Source organism: Dunckerocampus dactyliophorus, chromosome 9 (assembly GCF_027744805.1).
Source record: "Dunckerocampus dactyliophorus isolate RoL2022-P2 chromosome 9, RoL_Ddac_1.1, whole genome shotgun sequence".
In the NCBI taxonomy this organism is placed as follows: domain Eukaryota; kingdom Metazoa; phylum Chordata; class Actinopteri; order Syngnathiformes; family Syngnathidae; genus Dunckerocampus; species Dunckerocampus dactyliophorus.
The window spans coordinates 12,526,394-12,545,933 of record NC_072827.1 but is presented as its reverse complement, the minus strand read 5'-3'; the positions used below and the strand labels follow the sequence as shown (position 1 = coordinate 12,545,933).

General features: G+C 41.1%; 1 protein-coding gene across 11 annotated transcripts in view; it reads right to left on the bottom strand.

Annotated features, from left to right (window-relative positions):
- Nucleotides 1–2,280, bottom strand: part of stxbp5l (syntaxin binding protein 5L) — a 165,006-nt gene extending 162,726 nt beyond the window's left edge. For all 11 annotated transcript variants that reach the window (XM_054788200.1, XM_054788203.1, XM_054788201.1 and 8 more), the window contains exon 1: nucleotides 1,534–2,280. In XM_054788200.1, coding sequence (XP_054644175.1) covers nucleotides 1,534–1,704 — 171 coding nt within the window. In that variant the 5' untranslated portion in view covers nucleotides 1,705–2,280. The remainder of the gene's footprint in view (nucleotides 1–1,533) is intronic.
- Nucleotides 2,281–19,540: the final 17,260 nt, after the last annotated feature.

Sequence of the window (19,540 nt, the reverse complement as noted above, 5' to 3'; positions counted from 1 at the left end):
CCAGGCGTGCGCACCAATCAGATTACACATGCACAAATCTTTCTCCCGGTGGTTACCAATCTAAAAATGTAAAATAAATAAAAACTGAGAGTAGAATCCAGGTTAATACTGCCATGCTTTTATTTGAAAGCTTATTTTGTACTGAACACACCTGATGAGATGAGAAGTGTCGAACTCTCTCGCAATGAGATGCTGTGTTTTGAGCTCTGGATTATTTTTTTATGCAACTTCATTTTCCTCAACAGTTCAGAATCGTTGAACTGGCAAACTGTTCAACTTTAGAGGCCCCCTTATACGGAATAAGAAGCACCTGGTTATATCATGTTTTTCCCAGCATGCGTGTAGGGGAGGTCAGAGTTGTCCCAAAGAGGACAAGGGAACAAACTGATTAAAAGACACGTGAGACAGACTTACAACCGGTCCATCACCCTTTGAACTCTATCAGAGGTGAGAAATGGACGCATGGAAAGGAGTGATTGCATCTTCCTCCTTCTGTGTACCTCACTTGTACACATACACACATGCACACAAACTCCGCCCGCACACACACACACACACACACACACACACACAGAGAGAGAGAGAGAGAGACAGAGCAGAGCAGAGGGGTGGATTGGATGCTTTTTCCACAAAGAGCTTCAATCAATTCAGCGTATTTAATACCAACATCACATTAAGGCACTCAGCGAGAAGGTGCAGCTTCCTGCTTGGGACAAGGCCATCATGCTGCTCCTTTCCAGCACTTTCTCCTCCCCTTGTTGAGGGCACTCTGCAGCATCCCTTTCTTGTGAATCAACCGCCTTCTCCTCCTCCGATCCCTCTGTAGAAATAAACAGAGAAATTCCCTCCCGCCCTCTCCCCCACTTAAAAATATAGCACTGCAAACAACCCAATCTCTTGGGTTCTTAAATGAATTATTCACAGCCCTCGCCAAAAATTCACCCTTTTCTTTAGAGCGCGTGGTATAATCGCTGCAGTCAGCTCCGAAATGCATGGTGCTATAAATACACCTATAACCCCAGCACACACACTAGCACGCACATCAGCACCAGCTCCATCTTTCTCCTCCTCTTCCTCCTCCCAGTGAAAAGCACATCAACTATAAGGACAGTACTGCAGGGTCCCTCTTGTATGCAAGGGAGGGACACCAGTTATGTCATCGCCTCGACACCATTTATGTGTGCTCACTGATGCAACACGAAGGCTCCTATTCACTGACTTCCTTTCCGGTGGGGGTGGAGGGGTGGCTTTATGCACACATCCACCACACATACTGGTGGGAGCTTCCCAAAACTGCATCCACATGTCAGATGTGTGTAATGTAGACGTATGACGAATGGATGGATTCAACCATACAACAAAGGCAAAAATGCAAGGTTGGGTACGAAATACACGATTTGGGAGGGTTCCTTTGTTGTCTTGGATGTAAAGGGGAACTTTCACCCAACAGGATGCCAAAAAGGGAATATGTGAAAAAGAGGTGAGGATGACAGAAGTCAGGCTGGACGTTAGTTAGCTTAGTCATGCACCCACCTTGCACAGCTGAAAGTTTTCCGACACAAGTGTCTCTTGCACATCGATCTCTTTGGGAGTTGGCGCTGTGGTGGGGGTCCCAGCCGCGCTGCCGCACGAGGGCGATCCCATAGTCCCGCCACCTGGTGAAGAGGTGGTCAACCCGTCCAGCACCTTCCGAAACTTCTTCATGTCTGATGTCTTTTGCTTGGGTCGATACGCAAACGTGAAATGTGGCTTTTGGCAGATGCACAATCAGAAGGTCTGCTCCTGCAGATGTTTAAGTCTCCTCTGTCTTTAAGTACAATTTAAAAAGTCCAACAGGCACCTCATCCTGGCTGATGTCCTCCAAATAAATGTGTCCGGACCTCTCTCCGCCACGCACCCGCTGTTGTCGATGTTGCAGATGCGGCTCGCCTCGCCCAAACTTCACACTTTAAAGATCCTAAAGTAGGATCCACATGGCTTGGAGGAACATCCCCACACGTCAACAATAGTCACAGAGCCACGCAGCCATGCTCCTGTACGAGTAGAAGGCAAAAACAACTTAGAACAGCCAGGATCCACTCCTTAAAAAAAAAAAAAAAAAGAAAACACTTTTCACGCTGCAATGCAGCAAAACAGCAGGATTCCACGCAATCCACAAGGCGGCCCACACAAACACACGCACGTTGAGAAATGCTGGGTGTTTGTGTTGTGAGGATGGATGTGATTGCTCGTCGCTTCAGCCAAGACACACACACAAACACACACACACAGACTGGAGCTATCCACGGTGCTGAAAAACCTTGGCAAGCCTGGCCCCTCCCCCTGCACTCTCTCCCTCGCTCGCTCTCTCTCACTCTTCTGTACGTCTTGTTATTATTTTGTGAATACTGCATGTTAAATGTTTTATTACTGACTTATCAGAAGACAACCAATAATACAGTAGACGAGATAATGACTAGATAAACAGCTCTGGTCTCGACGTTAGTTAGTCAGCAGACTACTACTGGTTCATGGAGGAGGATGACGGGTGGTGCCATGATTCTGCTTGAACGGACGGTTGCAATGACACCATTGTGACTCATGATTTTTTATGCATGTCCCTGGGATGTGGAAAACAGCATTTTTCCCCCTTCTTGTCCCTTTAAATGTCACAATTGTGCATTCTTCGTTTTTATTAAATACAGTCTAAAACCAAAACGTACACCGAAATAAATTTTCCCATAGGAAACGAAGTAAATCCAATTAATCCGTTCCAGACACCCAAAAATGTTAACACAAAACACTCTTAATATAGAACTGTTACAGTTGTACATGCAGATTAAAACAGCATTTGGCACATTCTCCGAACTGCGACTAAAAACCTGACAAGGGAGTCAAAATTGAAATTTAAGGTGCACTCAAAACGTATTCTTCTCGGTCTTCAATCACCCACACGTCCTAAAAAAAGTACGCGTACAATGTCGAGTTCATGAAAAATAGTGGTGAATACATTCGTGCGCTCAAAAAACATCCATGTCAGTGATAACATTCGTGATTATTGGACACCACATAATATTTAATGCGGGGGCATGCTGGAGCCTATCCCAGCTGACTTTGGGCGACAGGCGGGGCACACGCTGGACTGGTCGCCAGCCAATCGCAGGGCACATATAGACAAACAACCATTCACACTCACATTCATACCTATGGACAATTTAGAGTCGAAACCGGAGTACCCGGAGAAAACCCACGCACACACGGGGAGAACATGCAAACTCCACACAGAAATGCCCAAGGGAGAATCGAACCCAGGTCTTCCCGATCTCCAGACTGTTACTATGTTGGCCAACATGCTAACCACTGTGCGGCGGCATTAGACAAACATCATTTAATGTTTGACTTCCCTGATTCTGACAGCTTAGGGGAAGTCCGACTTAGCGCATCAAAGACGGGAAACTTCTACACCATGATTCCGGAGGTGTTTAATCGTGTTGGTCGTGCACCCTCCTTTGCATGATATCACAATGCTGCAAATGTTATACTGGGCTGACGGCCCTTTTTTTATGAAGTTAAGGCAAACTTTTAGCCGCTTCTTCTTCGTTGGTGCTCGCCGGCTTCTTCTTTGTTGGAGTTCGCAGCTATTTCTTCCAGTCGGGAAAGTCACCATTGAAACTAGTAATTGAAATTTAAAAAATGTGAACGATTCCGGGAGAATAGCAATGTTAGTCCTCCACTTGGTGGCCAACCCTAGTTTGAAGCAAAACAGAAGGCGTTCAAGGCGCTTCCCACGCTAAAGAACGTGCGTGATGGCGGAGGACAGAAATGGTAAAGATTCTCACTGTGTCAATATTATCTGTGTAGCGGAAATTGCATATGTATTTTGCAAATAGCACATTAGTAATGACTTCCATTGCAAATCATTTTCCATCCATCCATTTTCTTCCACCTATCCGGGTCCGGGAAGAGGTGGCAGCAGACTCTGTAGTCTCTGACCACCTCCTCCACTTCCTCCTCCAGCTCTACTCTGAGCTCCTCCCTCCCTCTTAGGGTCAGACCCAGCCACCCTACGGCGGAAACTCATTTCAGACGCTTTTTTTCACAATCTCATGACCCAAAGCTCCTGACCGTAGAGGGTGAGGGTAGGAACGCAGATCGACGGTCCAGTACAGTGACCACATCACTGCAGACACTGCGCTGATCTTTTACAGGATGCAACTTTTACAGGATCCATCCATTTTCGATGTTGCTTACCCTCACCTACCACTAACAATGTCAAAATACAAATAGAATAGAAGATCCTTGTAAAGGTTAGGACATCGTGCCATATACAGTAAATGTCGAATGAAAGGGATAAACGAACATTTAATGTCACTTATACCGTGACTGAATTGCTGGCAAAGACGGAGATGAAGCAGCAGCAGCAGCAGCAAGGAACAGACAAGGAAAGCAGAGAAGTTCCCTTATTTCGTGTAATCTTGCTTACAATGCTACTTGTCACTTATTGTTTTATTTCATGAACAAGGTTTGTATGAAATGGATCATTAAAGCCACAAAGCTCATGTTGTATATTTTGTTCTGTGGGTCTAGTTGAGATCTTCAGAGATTATCCGTTTAGTTTAAATATGCAAAGCCCGCGCTCTCATCTCCACTAGATTTTACTGGATTTTAATATTTGATAGTGTCATGGCAAGGCATGACATAAGGCCGGCAATGTGAATGTAGCACACCTATTAACCCATCCCACTGCTGCACGGGTCTTTAGCCTGCAAGAACATGCTAACTAAAAGCCTTGAAGAGCACCAAAGGTGCACTTGCAGCTTCAAACACATTTGCGGGGTGTTATAGATAGGGCTGCATTATTAGGCATTTGAGCATTTTGTTGTTATACTAATATCTATGCTATTAATGTAATTTAAAAGACTTATTACATTGTTCTCAGGTGATATACAGAACAGTGTGCTTAAGGAGAGTGTGGCATAAAGCACTATACAAGTGAAAGACCATTTTACCATAATTATTAGCTTATTGTACGATTGCATTTATCCTATAGTGTTTATTATAATGCATTGGAGCAAGGGTTTACAGGGCGGTTAAAAAGTGAAACAAAAAAAAAAAGCTTCAGTAAATTTGCCCCGTAAGTCGATTAGTCAGGGGTACCTTTTGTGGTGACAGAGACAATCAGCATGGTCATGTTGGCTGGAGACCATACTTAAATATTTGAACAGACTGTCATTAAGGCATCAAAAAAACCACATCGTAATTCTTGCATGTCCTCGTCCATTAACTCGGCCACAAACATGTCACTTTTTTCTTTTGAAATATTGTACGTGATGTAGTGATTTCGCAGTTTTTAAAACATTACCAACACTTAGATGAAGATGAAATACAAATTGGTCAAATTGGGGCCCTGAGCAGAATTTTTTGTAGAAGCCCCTCATTACAAAATGACAAAATTTATGGGCCTCATGACAAAAATAAAAAATAAAAAATCACATTGGGCCACCCTGGGCAGCTTTGGTCGCCACATCTCTAGGACCTAACTGACCCATTAAAAGCTATTTTTATACTATTTGAACTGAACCTGAATTTAGTAGGTGCATGTTTTGGAGTACTGCAAATACATGGGAAACAAATTGTGCAATATATTATTTTCGGTGCAAAATAACAAATTAACAGAATAGGCAGCAGCTGTACCATTACACTTACCAGGAGCTGATAGGTGCCTGCATAAATTCTGCCATTTTATTCACTCATTCTGCTGTACGCTGACTTGGTGTTCTATGCCTCATGGCAGCGATGCGGAGCCTTTGCGCATTTGCCGTGCCCTCCATAGATTGTGCTGCCCTACGCATAGCACGTCTTCTCTGTGTAGAAGGGGGTGACTCTGGTAGTACTAACACAATTATAAATAGTAAAATGCAATATTATTGAAAAAGAATGAGACAAGCATAATCAGCATCATGAAAGACTTGGATGAATAAATATGTATGCAAATTAATGCACCAATCACATTTACTATAAAAAGGATACTGATGTGTAAATTTGTCCAAATCGAATCTTTAACCGCAAAAGACACAACTTTAAAAATGTAAAAGATTTAAGGTATCATAATTAGCTCATTTTAATGCTGCAGGACCGGTGATATTACATAAGAGTTTACATCACCAGCCTCTGCCCGCTGGCAACATTTGATGTTCTCTACGCCGAGCACAGCACACATGCTCTGTGTGTCCTATTCTTCATTTTATGATAAGATGATAAGAAAAGGCAACGCTGAGAAGTTCACAATGACACTGAAGATGTTGTTCAACCTTTTAAACCCTTCCAAATATACATTACTGGGGTACGCAGATTGCCGTATGAGGTACGAGAATAAAAATTTAAAACGGCATGACTACATTAGCGCCGAACGCTGAGAATTACGTAATGCTCTCCAACGCCTCATGTGAACAGCCACAGCAGGTAAGTAGTCAGTGCAGAAGAAAGGTGACAGCATGAAGTTGTTCATTGTTCTGTGTGCGTTAGATGAACAAGTAAGTATGTTTTATGATGACGTTGTGCATTAAAAGTGTTTAACCTTGAAGACCTTTCAAGATCATTTATATTGCGTGCTGAATGAGAGTCGGTTGTATGTTATGTGCTCGTTTGCATAATTATTTACAATTATTACGTTTAAGTGTAACATTGTTGATTATTTCCATGCTGCAAAGCACAGCGAAAGAGCATAAAAATCACAGTTCACCACATCTTACCACAGCTTGTCACCACTTATTACAAATAAATTCACCAAACAGAAGACAAAGCTTCCATTAGGTATCTTACCCCTCTAAAACTCTCTCCGTTTTAAATTAGTAGCTTATGTGTGCAGTCGAAAAATAAGGCTGAGATTTTTTAATATAATGGTCATAATATACATTTAATAACATATCAAACATGTTTCATTGCGTGGTGTATGTTTAAGGGTGCAGGAGTAGGGGGTACATGACTTCCAGTCAGATGTCTGAAGTGGGGCGTGACTGCGAAACGTTTGGCAACCACTGCATCACAGGAAGTAGGATGTCACAAAATCCATGATTGAAAAAAATGTGTATATCTACCAATTTAGATGTGTTTTACTGTGAGCTAAAAGCTATCATCAGTGGTCTCAGAGAGAGAGCCTAAAAACTGGCTTGAACACTCACTTTCACAAAAGCAGCTTTGTTTTGCCTGGTAGATGGTAATTAACATTCGAGGTCATTGTCTCTATTCAAAATATTGTGCCAATAAATGATGTATTCTGTAAAGCTGAGATATTGTCGCTGTGTAATTATTGAAAATATCACAGTTTGTCACCTCTCAGTTATGAAGACCTCTTGATGCCGCTGGTTTTTGTTTTCTTTTGTATCTAAGTGTGCGACTGCAGAAGCAATTTTGTTCAGCGGGGATTTTCCTACCTGAGGAAAAGATTGGATTTCATGATTCTAAACAACGCACGCCAACCAACACAACAAATAGACTATGTGTCTTCAACAGGCAGACTCTGGTCCTGACCCAGATGTCTTTCTATAAAGACCCAGACCTATTGTATGCCAGTGTTGTGGTGTGTTGACAATGAAGAGGAAGGAGGACAGAGCCAGGAATGCAGACAACCACTAAAGACTGATCTTTACCAAAAAAAAAAACAGGTCAGCATCTCACATCAGACATACAGTACACTGAAGAAACACAGTGATGAACACGCACGATATCTACGACTAAATACAGACTAAATAGCTGACACAGACGCTGACAAGAACAGACAAGGAAGTCACAGGCAGAGCAAGCAGAAAGGCAAAACTCCAAATCTCTTTGTAAAATAAAACATTAATATAAAATATTATTTGATCATTCTGACGAATTTTGGTTATTGATGCATGTTAGTAATTTGTAGTGTGCGGTAGTAGTGGTTGTCCCTCTTCTGAGGATGATTGTCTTCTCTCTCTTCCACACTGGCATTGTCTGTGTACCCCCAGGGGACTGATGAGTCCAATTCAAGCTTTGAAGGATCTTCTGCAGATTGAGGTTGTGCCTGGGCTCGATCTGGTGTGGTTTGAAGTAGTCTTTCATTTGTTCTTCTCCACTTCTCCTCCAGCTCTTCACATTGGTTTCTCTCAAATGTTGTTATTCCTTTGAAAATGACGGACCTCCAGCAGTTTCGGTTTCTTACAGTTTCTTCCCAATTGTTGAAACCGATGTTAGACTTCTTCATGTTGGCCTGCAGCAGGTCCTTGTACCTCTTGTGTCCTCCTCTTTTCTGTTCCCACTCTTTAGGCTGGGAATAGAGGGTCTGTTTTGGTAAGCGGTCATCACAGACATTCGAACAACATACCCATTTCATCTCAGCTGACTCCTGCTCAAGATATTGATATTGGTTCTACTGTCCTCCCAGCTGACGCTCAGGATGCCTCAAATACATCTTTGATGAAATGTTTCCAAAGTTTTCAAATAGTGGCAGTATATAAAGAGTTTTGGGATGACTACTGCTTTGTACACAGCCACCTTGGTATTAGTTCCAACGTCATGGTCTTGAAAAATTCTGGATCGAAGCCGGCCAAAGGCAGCTCCAGAACACCTAAGGCAGTGCTGAATCTTATTGCTCAGATCAAGGCAATCCAAGTTATCGAGGGCTGTTTCTCCCAGCCTGATTGGTGGTTCTCGTCCAGTGTGATCATTTGGGGCTGGCTGGCACAGAACCAGAGTTTTCTTGAAGTTGAGTTTGAGACCAAGGAAGCTGTATGCTCAGTTGAAGGCACTTAAGATGTGTTAGAAGTCCACCACAGAGAGAGTGTGTTTGGTTTGGCCCTGAGGTGGACAAGGTTGAAGAGTTTGCCATTTGTTTGGTAAACTATTTTGATTCATGATGGGAGATCTACGGATCGCCGGAATCTCAAAATGTGGATGTACTTTGGAAAGCATTCATAGATGGAACAAGAATGTCCCAGATAAGTTCTTTTGATACAAAGTCGAAAGCCTTGTTCAGGTCAATAAAGACCATGCATAATGATCTGCACTTGTTTTGGCCTGAACATATGATGAAGATCATGTCGGTATTTTTCCAGGATAGTCGAATACTCACAGAGATACACAGACCAATCATGTCTATTGTAAATCCTCTTACATGACACAGCCAATCTGTGTGTTTACTCAGAGCAGCTTTCCCAGTGCAGCAAGTATAAATATAAGACGACCCCTTTTTTTCGTTTTTGGGGAGGGGAGATCATGTTTTCATTATCAGTGAAATAACAACTAGTAGATTACAGTCACAAAAAGAATTTCCAGCATATATTTCTAATTTGCATATGAATAACTTGGATTAAACCCTGCATTTCAGTTTGGGAGTGGGAGCAGATTCCACTTCTGTCTATTCAATTTTTGATGGGGGTGGGGGGCAGGGCTGACCTTTGGTTTACATTTGGATCACAAGCTGGGATTTTAAATGATTGATGTCATAACCTGTGTGCAGAATTTTAATCTGTTTTTACAGGTGGAGATAATGAAAACTAACTGGGATCAGTTCATATAGTGTATACTTTTAGTCAGAAATGATAGGCATGTAAGACGGTGGATTAATGGATTGCTACGACTAAGAACATTTCACAGTAACTCAAACTTCATAAAATGTAGTCCAATGAGACCACCGCCCCCCCAATCTTTCTAGTCACTGTCATAGCTGCGGGGTGATTTGATAAAACGAGAAACAAAGTAAAGTCACAGAAGTCGTTTTTCATCAATTTCCAATTAAGAATTCCTTCCTGTCCATGGGACCACTGATAATTGAGTCAAGGTGGAGGAAGTGAGGAGGCTAAGAGGAGGCTTGCATGTGTTGGGGACTCAACATTTCCATTTCAATGAGCTCGCTAATGCATTCCTGATTTTGGGAGAGATTCTTTACTGACCAGCAAAACAAGAAACCTTGTTTTTTTTCCCTTTTCTTCCTCTAATTGTCATTTCAAAGCTGAGGCGCCTTGATTGAAGGTGGTCTTTGAATCAATGCAGAATGCAGATGGGACGTGACTAATAGGAAGAAAGCGCTGATTAGTTTTTCATCAAAGCTTTTTAGAGCAAGAGCCAGGGATAAGTGAATGCTCAACGGCCAGTAAGACACCCTATTATGCTCTTCTTTGTCAGCGAAGTTACTAGAAGTACAAAAGTTGGCCAATAAAACAATATGATTATGAATCGTGCACCTTTTGCGGTTCATAAGAATGAACCGCCAGTTTTAATTTGAGTCATTTTTCGGGTAAATTTTTTGGACATCTGCCTGTGACTTCTTCCTAGTGGTCTACGTGCAAAAAACGTAGACCACATATTATGTTTGGTTATTGACCATTTATGTTCATAAATTGAAAAACATCATAATAAACATCACGGCACGTGACGCATGCGTCGTTGGTACGCACAACGTACAGCTCGCGTGTAGTTCTTGCAACGTTCAGTCGAAGCCCGCATGGAATGCAATGGCGGTGCTTTTATTGCAGGTTTGACGGATGTTGGTCTTACAACTTACGTGCGGTGGCGACAGCCGTTTACCCGAGCAGTCTCAGATTTCGTGCGTAGTACGCACGTTCAACTTACAGGTTATACGTTGGGTGCACGGTGATGTTACTCCTTCATGGTCACCACAACTACGTTCTCCACGAGCAAAAAAGAAAACTTAAGCGAATTGGGCACAAATCACACGGCCAAAAAAATCATACGCCCGGTTGTGACCTAGGCTGTACATGACATTACATTACATTACCTTAACACATGTAGTCAACCATGATATGTCCGTGCATGTTTCTCCTCATACATCCAACAAAGTTCTCCTCCCATTCCGTGTGGAAGTGGTATGTTTTTGGCTTCCTACTTTGTCCTTCTTCCCCACTCCATTTGAAACCCTTTCTTAAGTTTAGAATAACTAAATTGAAGGCTAACTAGTTAGCTTGCTTGCATGCTATGCCAAAAGCCGTGGCTGTCTCATGTCCCTGCAATGATCGCATAGCCTGTGCATTAGCAATGTGGTGTAAACAAAGAATAATAGGAGTGTAAAGGTGACTATAGGGGTGGGATTTCATTCAGAAAGTCATAAACAGGTTTTCTATGCTCTAACTGCAAAAAAATATTAAAATCATTAATATCGAATGCCACTTCACGGAAATTCACTAATCGCGATCGGGTCTCTAATTAACCGCAATAAACGAGAGATGACTGCATGTCATAAATGTTATTTTATTAACTCTATTAAATAAAATGTTGATTTATACCAATAAATTCTGTTTTTTCCAGGGTGTCTAAAAATGTAACTTGCCTGTAGAGCTTACACTAAAAGCTTTGTAATGTTTCTCTGTTTTTTATTTGATGACCAACAAGTTTTGCGAACATCTATGTGTAGACCTTAAGATGACATGACAAACGTTATTTATTTGTTTTGGGGTTTTTTTGAGAAACAATGTAGAGCTCAAGAGGCTACTAAAATGTGTCATACTGTAGGTGGCAAAATATAACAATGAAACAATAAATAACACTTGTTCAATGCTGGAGCTATCTGCTAATTAGTGAAAAAACAACATCATACATCATTTGACAAAGATGACGACTTACCGAACTCCATATGGCTGCAGTGCTACAGGCAACTGCTTCTGTCGCTTTTAGTTCCTAGTATGAATCTACATTATGTGAATGTGACGGAAGCAAACAGCTGACGTTCTCAGTGACATTGTAATATTTGTAAAATAATTTAACAATGTCTGCAAATTGTACATCATAAAGGTTGTCAATGTCACCAACTTTGGACTCTCAATTATGAAATATGAGTCCAACATGACTTGGAATGACATATTTGTATGCTCAGGTTGAGCAGTCCAATGACTCTGCCTCAAAAAATGAGCACATTCCAAGAAATGGAATGATATAAGAAAAAAAAAACTCTTTTTGTCAGTGAAAGTGAAGCACATATACTGTAACTGCACACGCTGTCTCTCGGACACCACAAATATTAGCCTGTCAGGTCAAACGTCTGAGTACGATTTGTAGATTGTATGGAACAAGGAAATTGGTTTCTGAGTATTGAATCACTTGTGACTGCATGTGTAAAAAGGCTCACAGACAAAGGTTGAATCGAGGTAACCGGGCTGTTCTTCTTTGTTGGAGACGTTTCACCTTTCATCCAAAAGGCTTCTTCAGTTCTAAATGTTTGAGATTTAAAGTGTGGAGTCTTCCTATTTCTGTCTCCGGTGGCTGGTGAACGAACGTCCTGCATAACAATAGGTCACTCTATAGTAGTAGTCCTCATCTATCATCATATTTGCACCACTCCATACCATGTTTATATGTCATGTATCATGCATCATCATTTTTGCACCACTCCATTGCATGTCTACGTCATGTATCATGCATCATATTTGCACCACTCCACATCATGTTTACATATCATCTATCGTACTTGCACCACCCCATATCATGTTTACATCATGTGTCATCATATTTGTGCCACTCCATATCATGTTTACATATCATCTATCGTACTTGCACCACCCCATATCACGTTTACATCATGTATCATCATATTTGCGACACTCCATATCATGTTTACATATCATCTATCGTACTTGCACCACCCCATATCACGTTTACATCATGTATCATCATATTTGCGACACTCCATATCATGTTTACATATCATCTATCGTACTTGCACTACCCCATATCATGTTTACATCATGTATCATCATATTTGCGCCACTCCATATCATGTTGACATGCCATGTATCAGAAATCATATTTGCACCACTCCATATCATCTCAACACGTCATATATCATGTAACATCATATTTACGACACTGCATATGATGTTTACATGCCATGCATAGTTGCACTACTCCATATCATGTATCGCATACCATCATATTTGCACCAGTTCATATCATGTTTACATGTCATGTATCATGTGCCATCATGTTTGCACCACTCCATGCCGTGTATCATCGTATCTTCACCCCCCCATATGATGTTTACGTCATGTGTCATCATATTTGCGCCACTCCATATCATGTTGACATGTCATGTATCAGATATATTTGCACCACTCCATGTCATCTCAACACGTCATGTATCATGTAACATCATATTCACACCACTCCACATGAGAGCCCGGCCGATTATGACCTATCACCGATTAATCGACACTGGTGAATATGTAACTGATATATTACATTTTTTTTTGCTGCGCGGAGATTCCCGTGTGTCTCTGTGCTGCTCCCTGCCCGAGTACCTGGCTCCGCCCCCTCACACACAGCAAGTTGCAGCTCTGTCTGTCTCACTCACTCGGCTGCAGCAGAGAATATGACAAGAGAAATGACGAAACAAACTGCATTTTTTACACCATGGTAAGGGGTGACTTTGTAAAACAATATAACACTACATGTTAGCGCCACGCTGTCCGGACCTATCAAGGAGAACATTTTATTTTTTTTTCACACAAGTTTTAAAGAGAGTATTTTAGTTAACGCACATGTCCACCATTATCTAATATAAGACTACTACTTGTTTGTACTCAACTCTTTAATGTTTGCTTCAGCAATTGTATTTGAGCTGTTTGCAAATACTCAGGGGCTGCAGATGGAACTTTTCAATAGCTAGTAAATATGACTAATTGATATTGGTCTGATGTTTTTGAGAATAAACCTTTTACAAACACATCTTGTATTAGTTTAACACATTAGCATACGTATGATCACTTTCAGCCGAATGCAGCCACTTGTTTTTATTTTACAATGGTCAACTATCGTATCAAATTCTATGATAATTACCAAAATACAGTGTAACGTGTTAAACTTCCTTATTTTAATTTCATAGTCTTCTGCTAAAAGTGTATGTTCACGTATACTAGTATATATTCTGTGTATATCAACGCTCTTATTTCAAATATTGGCTGATATATCAGTTATCGGCCAATAAATCGGATATCGGCCAATATATCGGATATCAGATTTTTCTGCCCCCCACAACCGGTATCGACATTGGCCCCAAAAATCCCATATTGGTCGGGCTGTACTCCATGTCATGTTTACGTCGTGTATCATCATGCTTGCACCACTCACACTTCGTATCATGTTTACGCAACATATTTGCACATCTTGAAACTGACAGGGATGTGCAAAAGGCTTGAAAGTGTTGACTGTCACTTTTTTTTTTACCTACACATTCATCTTCAAGTCATTGGACAGCAAGTCTACAGTATATACTGTATGTGCCAATCTATATATGCCAATTGTTAACTACAGCTCCAAAAAGTGCTGGTAGAGGGCACAAGTCTATTTGCATGTGGCAATGAGGGAAAATCACCACTGAAGGAGAGAATCAGTTATTTATCTTGACAATCAAGCCTTTTTTTTCCCTTCTTGTATTAACATTTTGACTGAAAATGTTTCCAATCATTCAAACACATGAGACCTTTTTTTTTTTATTTGGTTTTTACTGCAAATGTGAGCAATGTAAGCTGCTGCATTAATTCACTTTTTAAGCTACAATTCACTTAACCTGCCAAGATGAATGCAGGTGCATCATAACTCATGGTGCATGTTAATACGCTCATCTAGATGACTGGGCACATGCTTGTCATTTAGCGGTGAGGACTGAAAGCACCATTAACCTACCACAGTTGATGGCCGCTCAGCTAGTTATTGCCATTAGTCATGTGTTTTCCACAGAGGAAAAAGTACCACGCTCATCCTTGAAAGATGACAAATTAAAAGATATTTCCTAGTGACAGTGTACGTATAATGCCATAATAATAATAACAATAATAAATATTAACCACTCACTATTGGTACAACTCTTGTATTGGGTCTCAAGTGCGTGCTCAACGTGTGCTACAAATCTCAATGAAATCACATTACACTGACACTAATAAGATCCAGCATTAAAAGTAAGAATGCTTAAACAAGAGCCAACCTTCAGCTAAATGCAGCTCATGCCCTGATATTTTGATATGACGACTAATAACTGTGCCATTGAATGGAGTAAAGAGTATTGATTCATGCCCAGCGACCGTGTTCATGAATAGAAAGAATCTTCAGCCGCACAGGATTTAACGTGAGCGCAGAACTGGAAATGAATGAGTCACACATTAATGAATAGTCGCTTTCCTGGGGGGCCTGAGCGTTTATTGATGCCAGGAGACTTTTGCTGGGTGGCATAGAAACAAGTGCTGGCATGATAAGTGTGTGACGTCAACACTACAGACTCATGGGACTTTTCCCATCGCGCCGTACTGGTAGGCGGAGGAGGCAGTGTGAAGCTGACATGGAAGCAGACAATGAAGGGAAGTGGGGGTTAATGGGGCAGAAGCTTATCTCTATTGCGTCATTTCTGCGTTTGATGCAAGTCCCTTGCGCAGATAACATACTTATCTCAATTATAAAATGTAGAAGTTTGTTTTGCATGGTAGAATATAGTAGATACAGCTTATTACGCTCCCTTGATTATTATTATACCACTGAGTCACTCTTCTGCTTGTTTTTTTCACTGAAACTAAAGAGCATTTGCTGATCAATTATTTACAGTATGGCTTTAGTCTTCTTCTGGTGATGGTCGTGTGTTACATGTGCCTTTGTTCCTGTGGTATGTGGTTGTTTGATAGATGTGCTTTGTCATATGTGAAGACTCGATATTGAAAAACACAGTAACCTATATCCAATTTAAACAAATGAATGAACAAAACAACAAAAGATAATAGCACCTACTAGTGCTTGGTTTAGCTTGATTTAAGAGGGGACAGGGAAAAGAGTAAACAATAATAAGACATGATAACGCCACCTGCCAGTGCTTGGACAAACAGGGAAACGAAAGAACAAAAAAGAAATAACAAAAAACAGCAATATCCTCAGCTAGTTCTCGATTTAGTTTGATTTAAGTGGGGACAGACAAAGAAAAAAGTGAAACAAAAATAACAAACAATAGATAACGCATACTAGAGATTGGTTTAGCTTAATTTAAGATGGGACAGACAGGGAAAAGAAAGAACTAAATATAACATCACCTGGTAGTGCTTGGTTTAGCTACATTTAAGAGGGGTCAGAGAAAATAATAAAACAAAAGTAACTTCCAAAAGATAATAATTACCAGTGCCTGGTTTAGGTTAATTTTTTGGGGGGCAGACACAAAAAATAAATAAATAAATAAATAAATAAATAAACAAACAAACAGTGTCCTTCGGTTTTTAGAAAGGCGGTCATAAAGCATCTACATATATGGTTACACATGACATCAGAGCTTCCTGTTTCCCAGCATGCTTTGCCGTACTGTCGTTGTAAATAGCTCCTAAGTTAGATGTTTAGAGCTCACGTAGTTGTCGGTTATTCGGCATTATTCGTTGGTAGTGTCTTGTCTGTTGTTATCTACCTACTACGTTGCTGTGTGATGTTTTTTTTTGGCTCTCTCTTAGTTAAAGTTAAACAGCGTTTATTTGCGACTTTGGCGCTAAAAGCTCTGTATCGGCTTTTGTTGTAGGGAAATGAAAGTATACCAATGTTGGCCGTTTTTATGCCAGTATCGGCCCTATAATTATCAGTGGCCGATGATATCGGACATCCCTAATTATTATTAGAAGATAACATCACATGCTCGGGCTTGGCTTAGCCTGATTTAAGAGGGGACTGACAGAAAAGAAATCAAAGACAGCAACATTGTCAACTAGTGCTCGGTTTAAGCTTGGTTTAAGAGGGGACCGACAGAGAAACAAAATAGAATTGCACATACAAGACACAGCTGAGGCCAGACTGGAAAACAATGTTCACAGTCCAGACCGGGACAACAGTGGCATCAATTCCTATTTGTAAGTCTTACAAAAAGGATAAAACAAAAATGGGTGCCTATTTCACCCATATTGGTAACAACACATCAGGTGGTGGCAACTTGCATGAACTATTCAAGAATGTATTTTTGCAGTTGAGAGAGCTAAAAGATTGGGAACAAATAATTCATATTTCCATTGCACATTTAGGATGTCTTCCTGAGACCATAACAAAAAAGCTTTTTGTTTAATGAAATGTAATACTGATCACAACAAGAGATTGTTTCCAGTGAGGGCAGGAGTAGAGGCGGATTGGGGAAGCAGTCAGTAGCTAATCAGCCATGAAAATAGGTGAGCACTTGTCCCTGTTCCCCACGGAGTGAGGAATGATCAGAGGTCCCACTAGGTCATGCCATAGGTCTTTCTGTCAATGGCCCCACTCAAATTAAGTCTCCAGAGTGTGAGTGCTTGGAGGCACAGCGGTTGTACGATGACAAACAAAAGCGTGTGAAAGATTATAAACGCTGTCATCAGAGGTAATTGATTACGGCTCTTCCGCATTCTTCAGGCAAGATACAGTTGTGTGCGAAAGTCAGGGCACCCCTTTTAATAACAGCATATTTGATATACAGTGTTCCCTTGTTTGTCACGGGGGATATGTTCCCAAAATAGCCCGCAATAAGTGAAATCCCCGAAGTAGCCAACTTCATTTTTTACAATGATTATGTATGTAAAACCCCTCACCATACACTTTATACACTTTTCTCAGACAGGCATTAACATTTTAGCACATTTCTCTTGTTTCAGCACTCTCGAAGAAGTTCAAACCTTTGTTTGAATTTTAATGATCCACCTACAGGTAGGACACAAGAAAAGATTAGGTCACTCACGAATATTTTTTTTCTCCTGTGACCGTGACTTTTCGTCCTGGCGCCGTTCCGCTGTACTGTAGCTTTTTTTGTATCCTTCATAAAACATACTGCTGCAGTCCTTCTCCTTCGAACCAAGGTTTCATTTACAAGACAGCGAGCAAGCGAGCAAGCGAGCAAGCGATGACACAGGAGACACGCAGGAGATTGACTGACAATGTTCTACAGCCAATCAGGACGCAAAAAACAATGGGCGGTGCAGACAGACGAGCAAGGGAAGAGAGACACTCAACTTCCAGCAACACAATTCTTTTTAAAGGGCCAGGCTCGGCCTGTAACAGCGTTCATACACTGTAATAAAAAATTTAAAAAAGACGCACTAAAAAAATTCTGCGAAACAGAGTATGCGTGAAAGGTGAATCACGATAGAGCGAGGGAACACTATATTAAAAAATGTATATTCCTATTAATGGTTTCTCTGGTATATGGGAAAAAAGACAATATTATCAGGAAACATTAAAGCAGTTATATACTTAACAAAATTACAAAAAGAAGAAGAGATCATTTTGGCATGTGCAAAAGTCGGGGCACACTGAGATTTTTTATTTACAAGCTCAGACCTTTACCAGCTCATTAGTCCTGAAGCTTGTGTCAACAACTGTCATTAGGGAGCGCCAGCTCGTGCCAATTTCAGGGCTTCTTAAACACGGCGACTCCACAAACCTTGTGCAAACACTCAGCAACCATGAGTTCCTCCAAGAAGCTGTGTAAGACAGGAAAAATTGAAGTTATTGATGCCCACAATGCCGGGGAGGGTTACAAGAAGATAGCAAAGCGATTTCAGATGGCAGTTTCCACAGTGTGAGGTACAATTTAGGAGAACTGTGGAGGTCGAGATAAGATCTGGAAGACCAAGGAATCTCTCGGAGAGAACAGCTCAAAGACTGGTCAGAAAGGTAACTCAAAACCCGCATGTGACTTCAAAAGACCTGCAGGAAGGTTTAGCAGACGCAAGAGTGGTGGTGGTGCACCCTTCCACTGTGCGGCGATGCTTGCACAAACAAGATCTTCATGGAAGAGTCTGCAGAAGAAAACCTTACCTGCGTCCTCATAAAATACATCAAAAATTTGCAACAGAACATCTACAGAAGGCTGATGACTTTTGGAAACGAGTCCTGCGGACTGATGAAGTTAAAACAGAACTCTTTGGCCACAATAAGCAAAGGTATGTTTGGAGAAGAAAAAAGGGGCAGCATTTCATGAAAAGAACACCTTGCCAACTGTTAAATATGGAGGTGGATCCATCATGCTTTGGGGTTGTGTTGCAGCCAGTGGAACAGGAAGCATTGCTCGGGTGGAGGGAAGAATGGATTCCATTAAATACTCGCAAATATCACAGCATCTGTAAAAAAAAAAGCTGAAGCTGAAAATGAGGACGGCTTCTACCACAGGACAATAATCTTAAACATACCTCCAAATCCACCATGGACTACCTCAAGAAACGCAAGCTGGAGGTTTGGAACGGCATTCACAGTCTCAAGACTTAAACATCATTGAAAAGCTGTGGGTAGATCTTAAAAGGGCTGCGCATACAAAATGACCCAAAAATATTGAAGAACTGGAAGCATTTTGCAAAAGGAAGAATGGGGGAAAATCTCAAATAATAGAATCCTGAGACTTGTGGTTTACAAGGGGTTTCTCCCCTCACGTGTTCGTTAATCTCCAATTATGAGAGGGAATAAGACTTACACACCAGTAGAAGGTGGACAAATATGTATCGTAAATATGTCAGACAGAATAGAATCGCGTTACAGAATCCTGGGCTAAAAATGTCTCTGATAATGTTCTGCGGCCTCCTGACCGGAAGAAGAGAGATTTTCACACGCCGCGCGTTGAAGC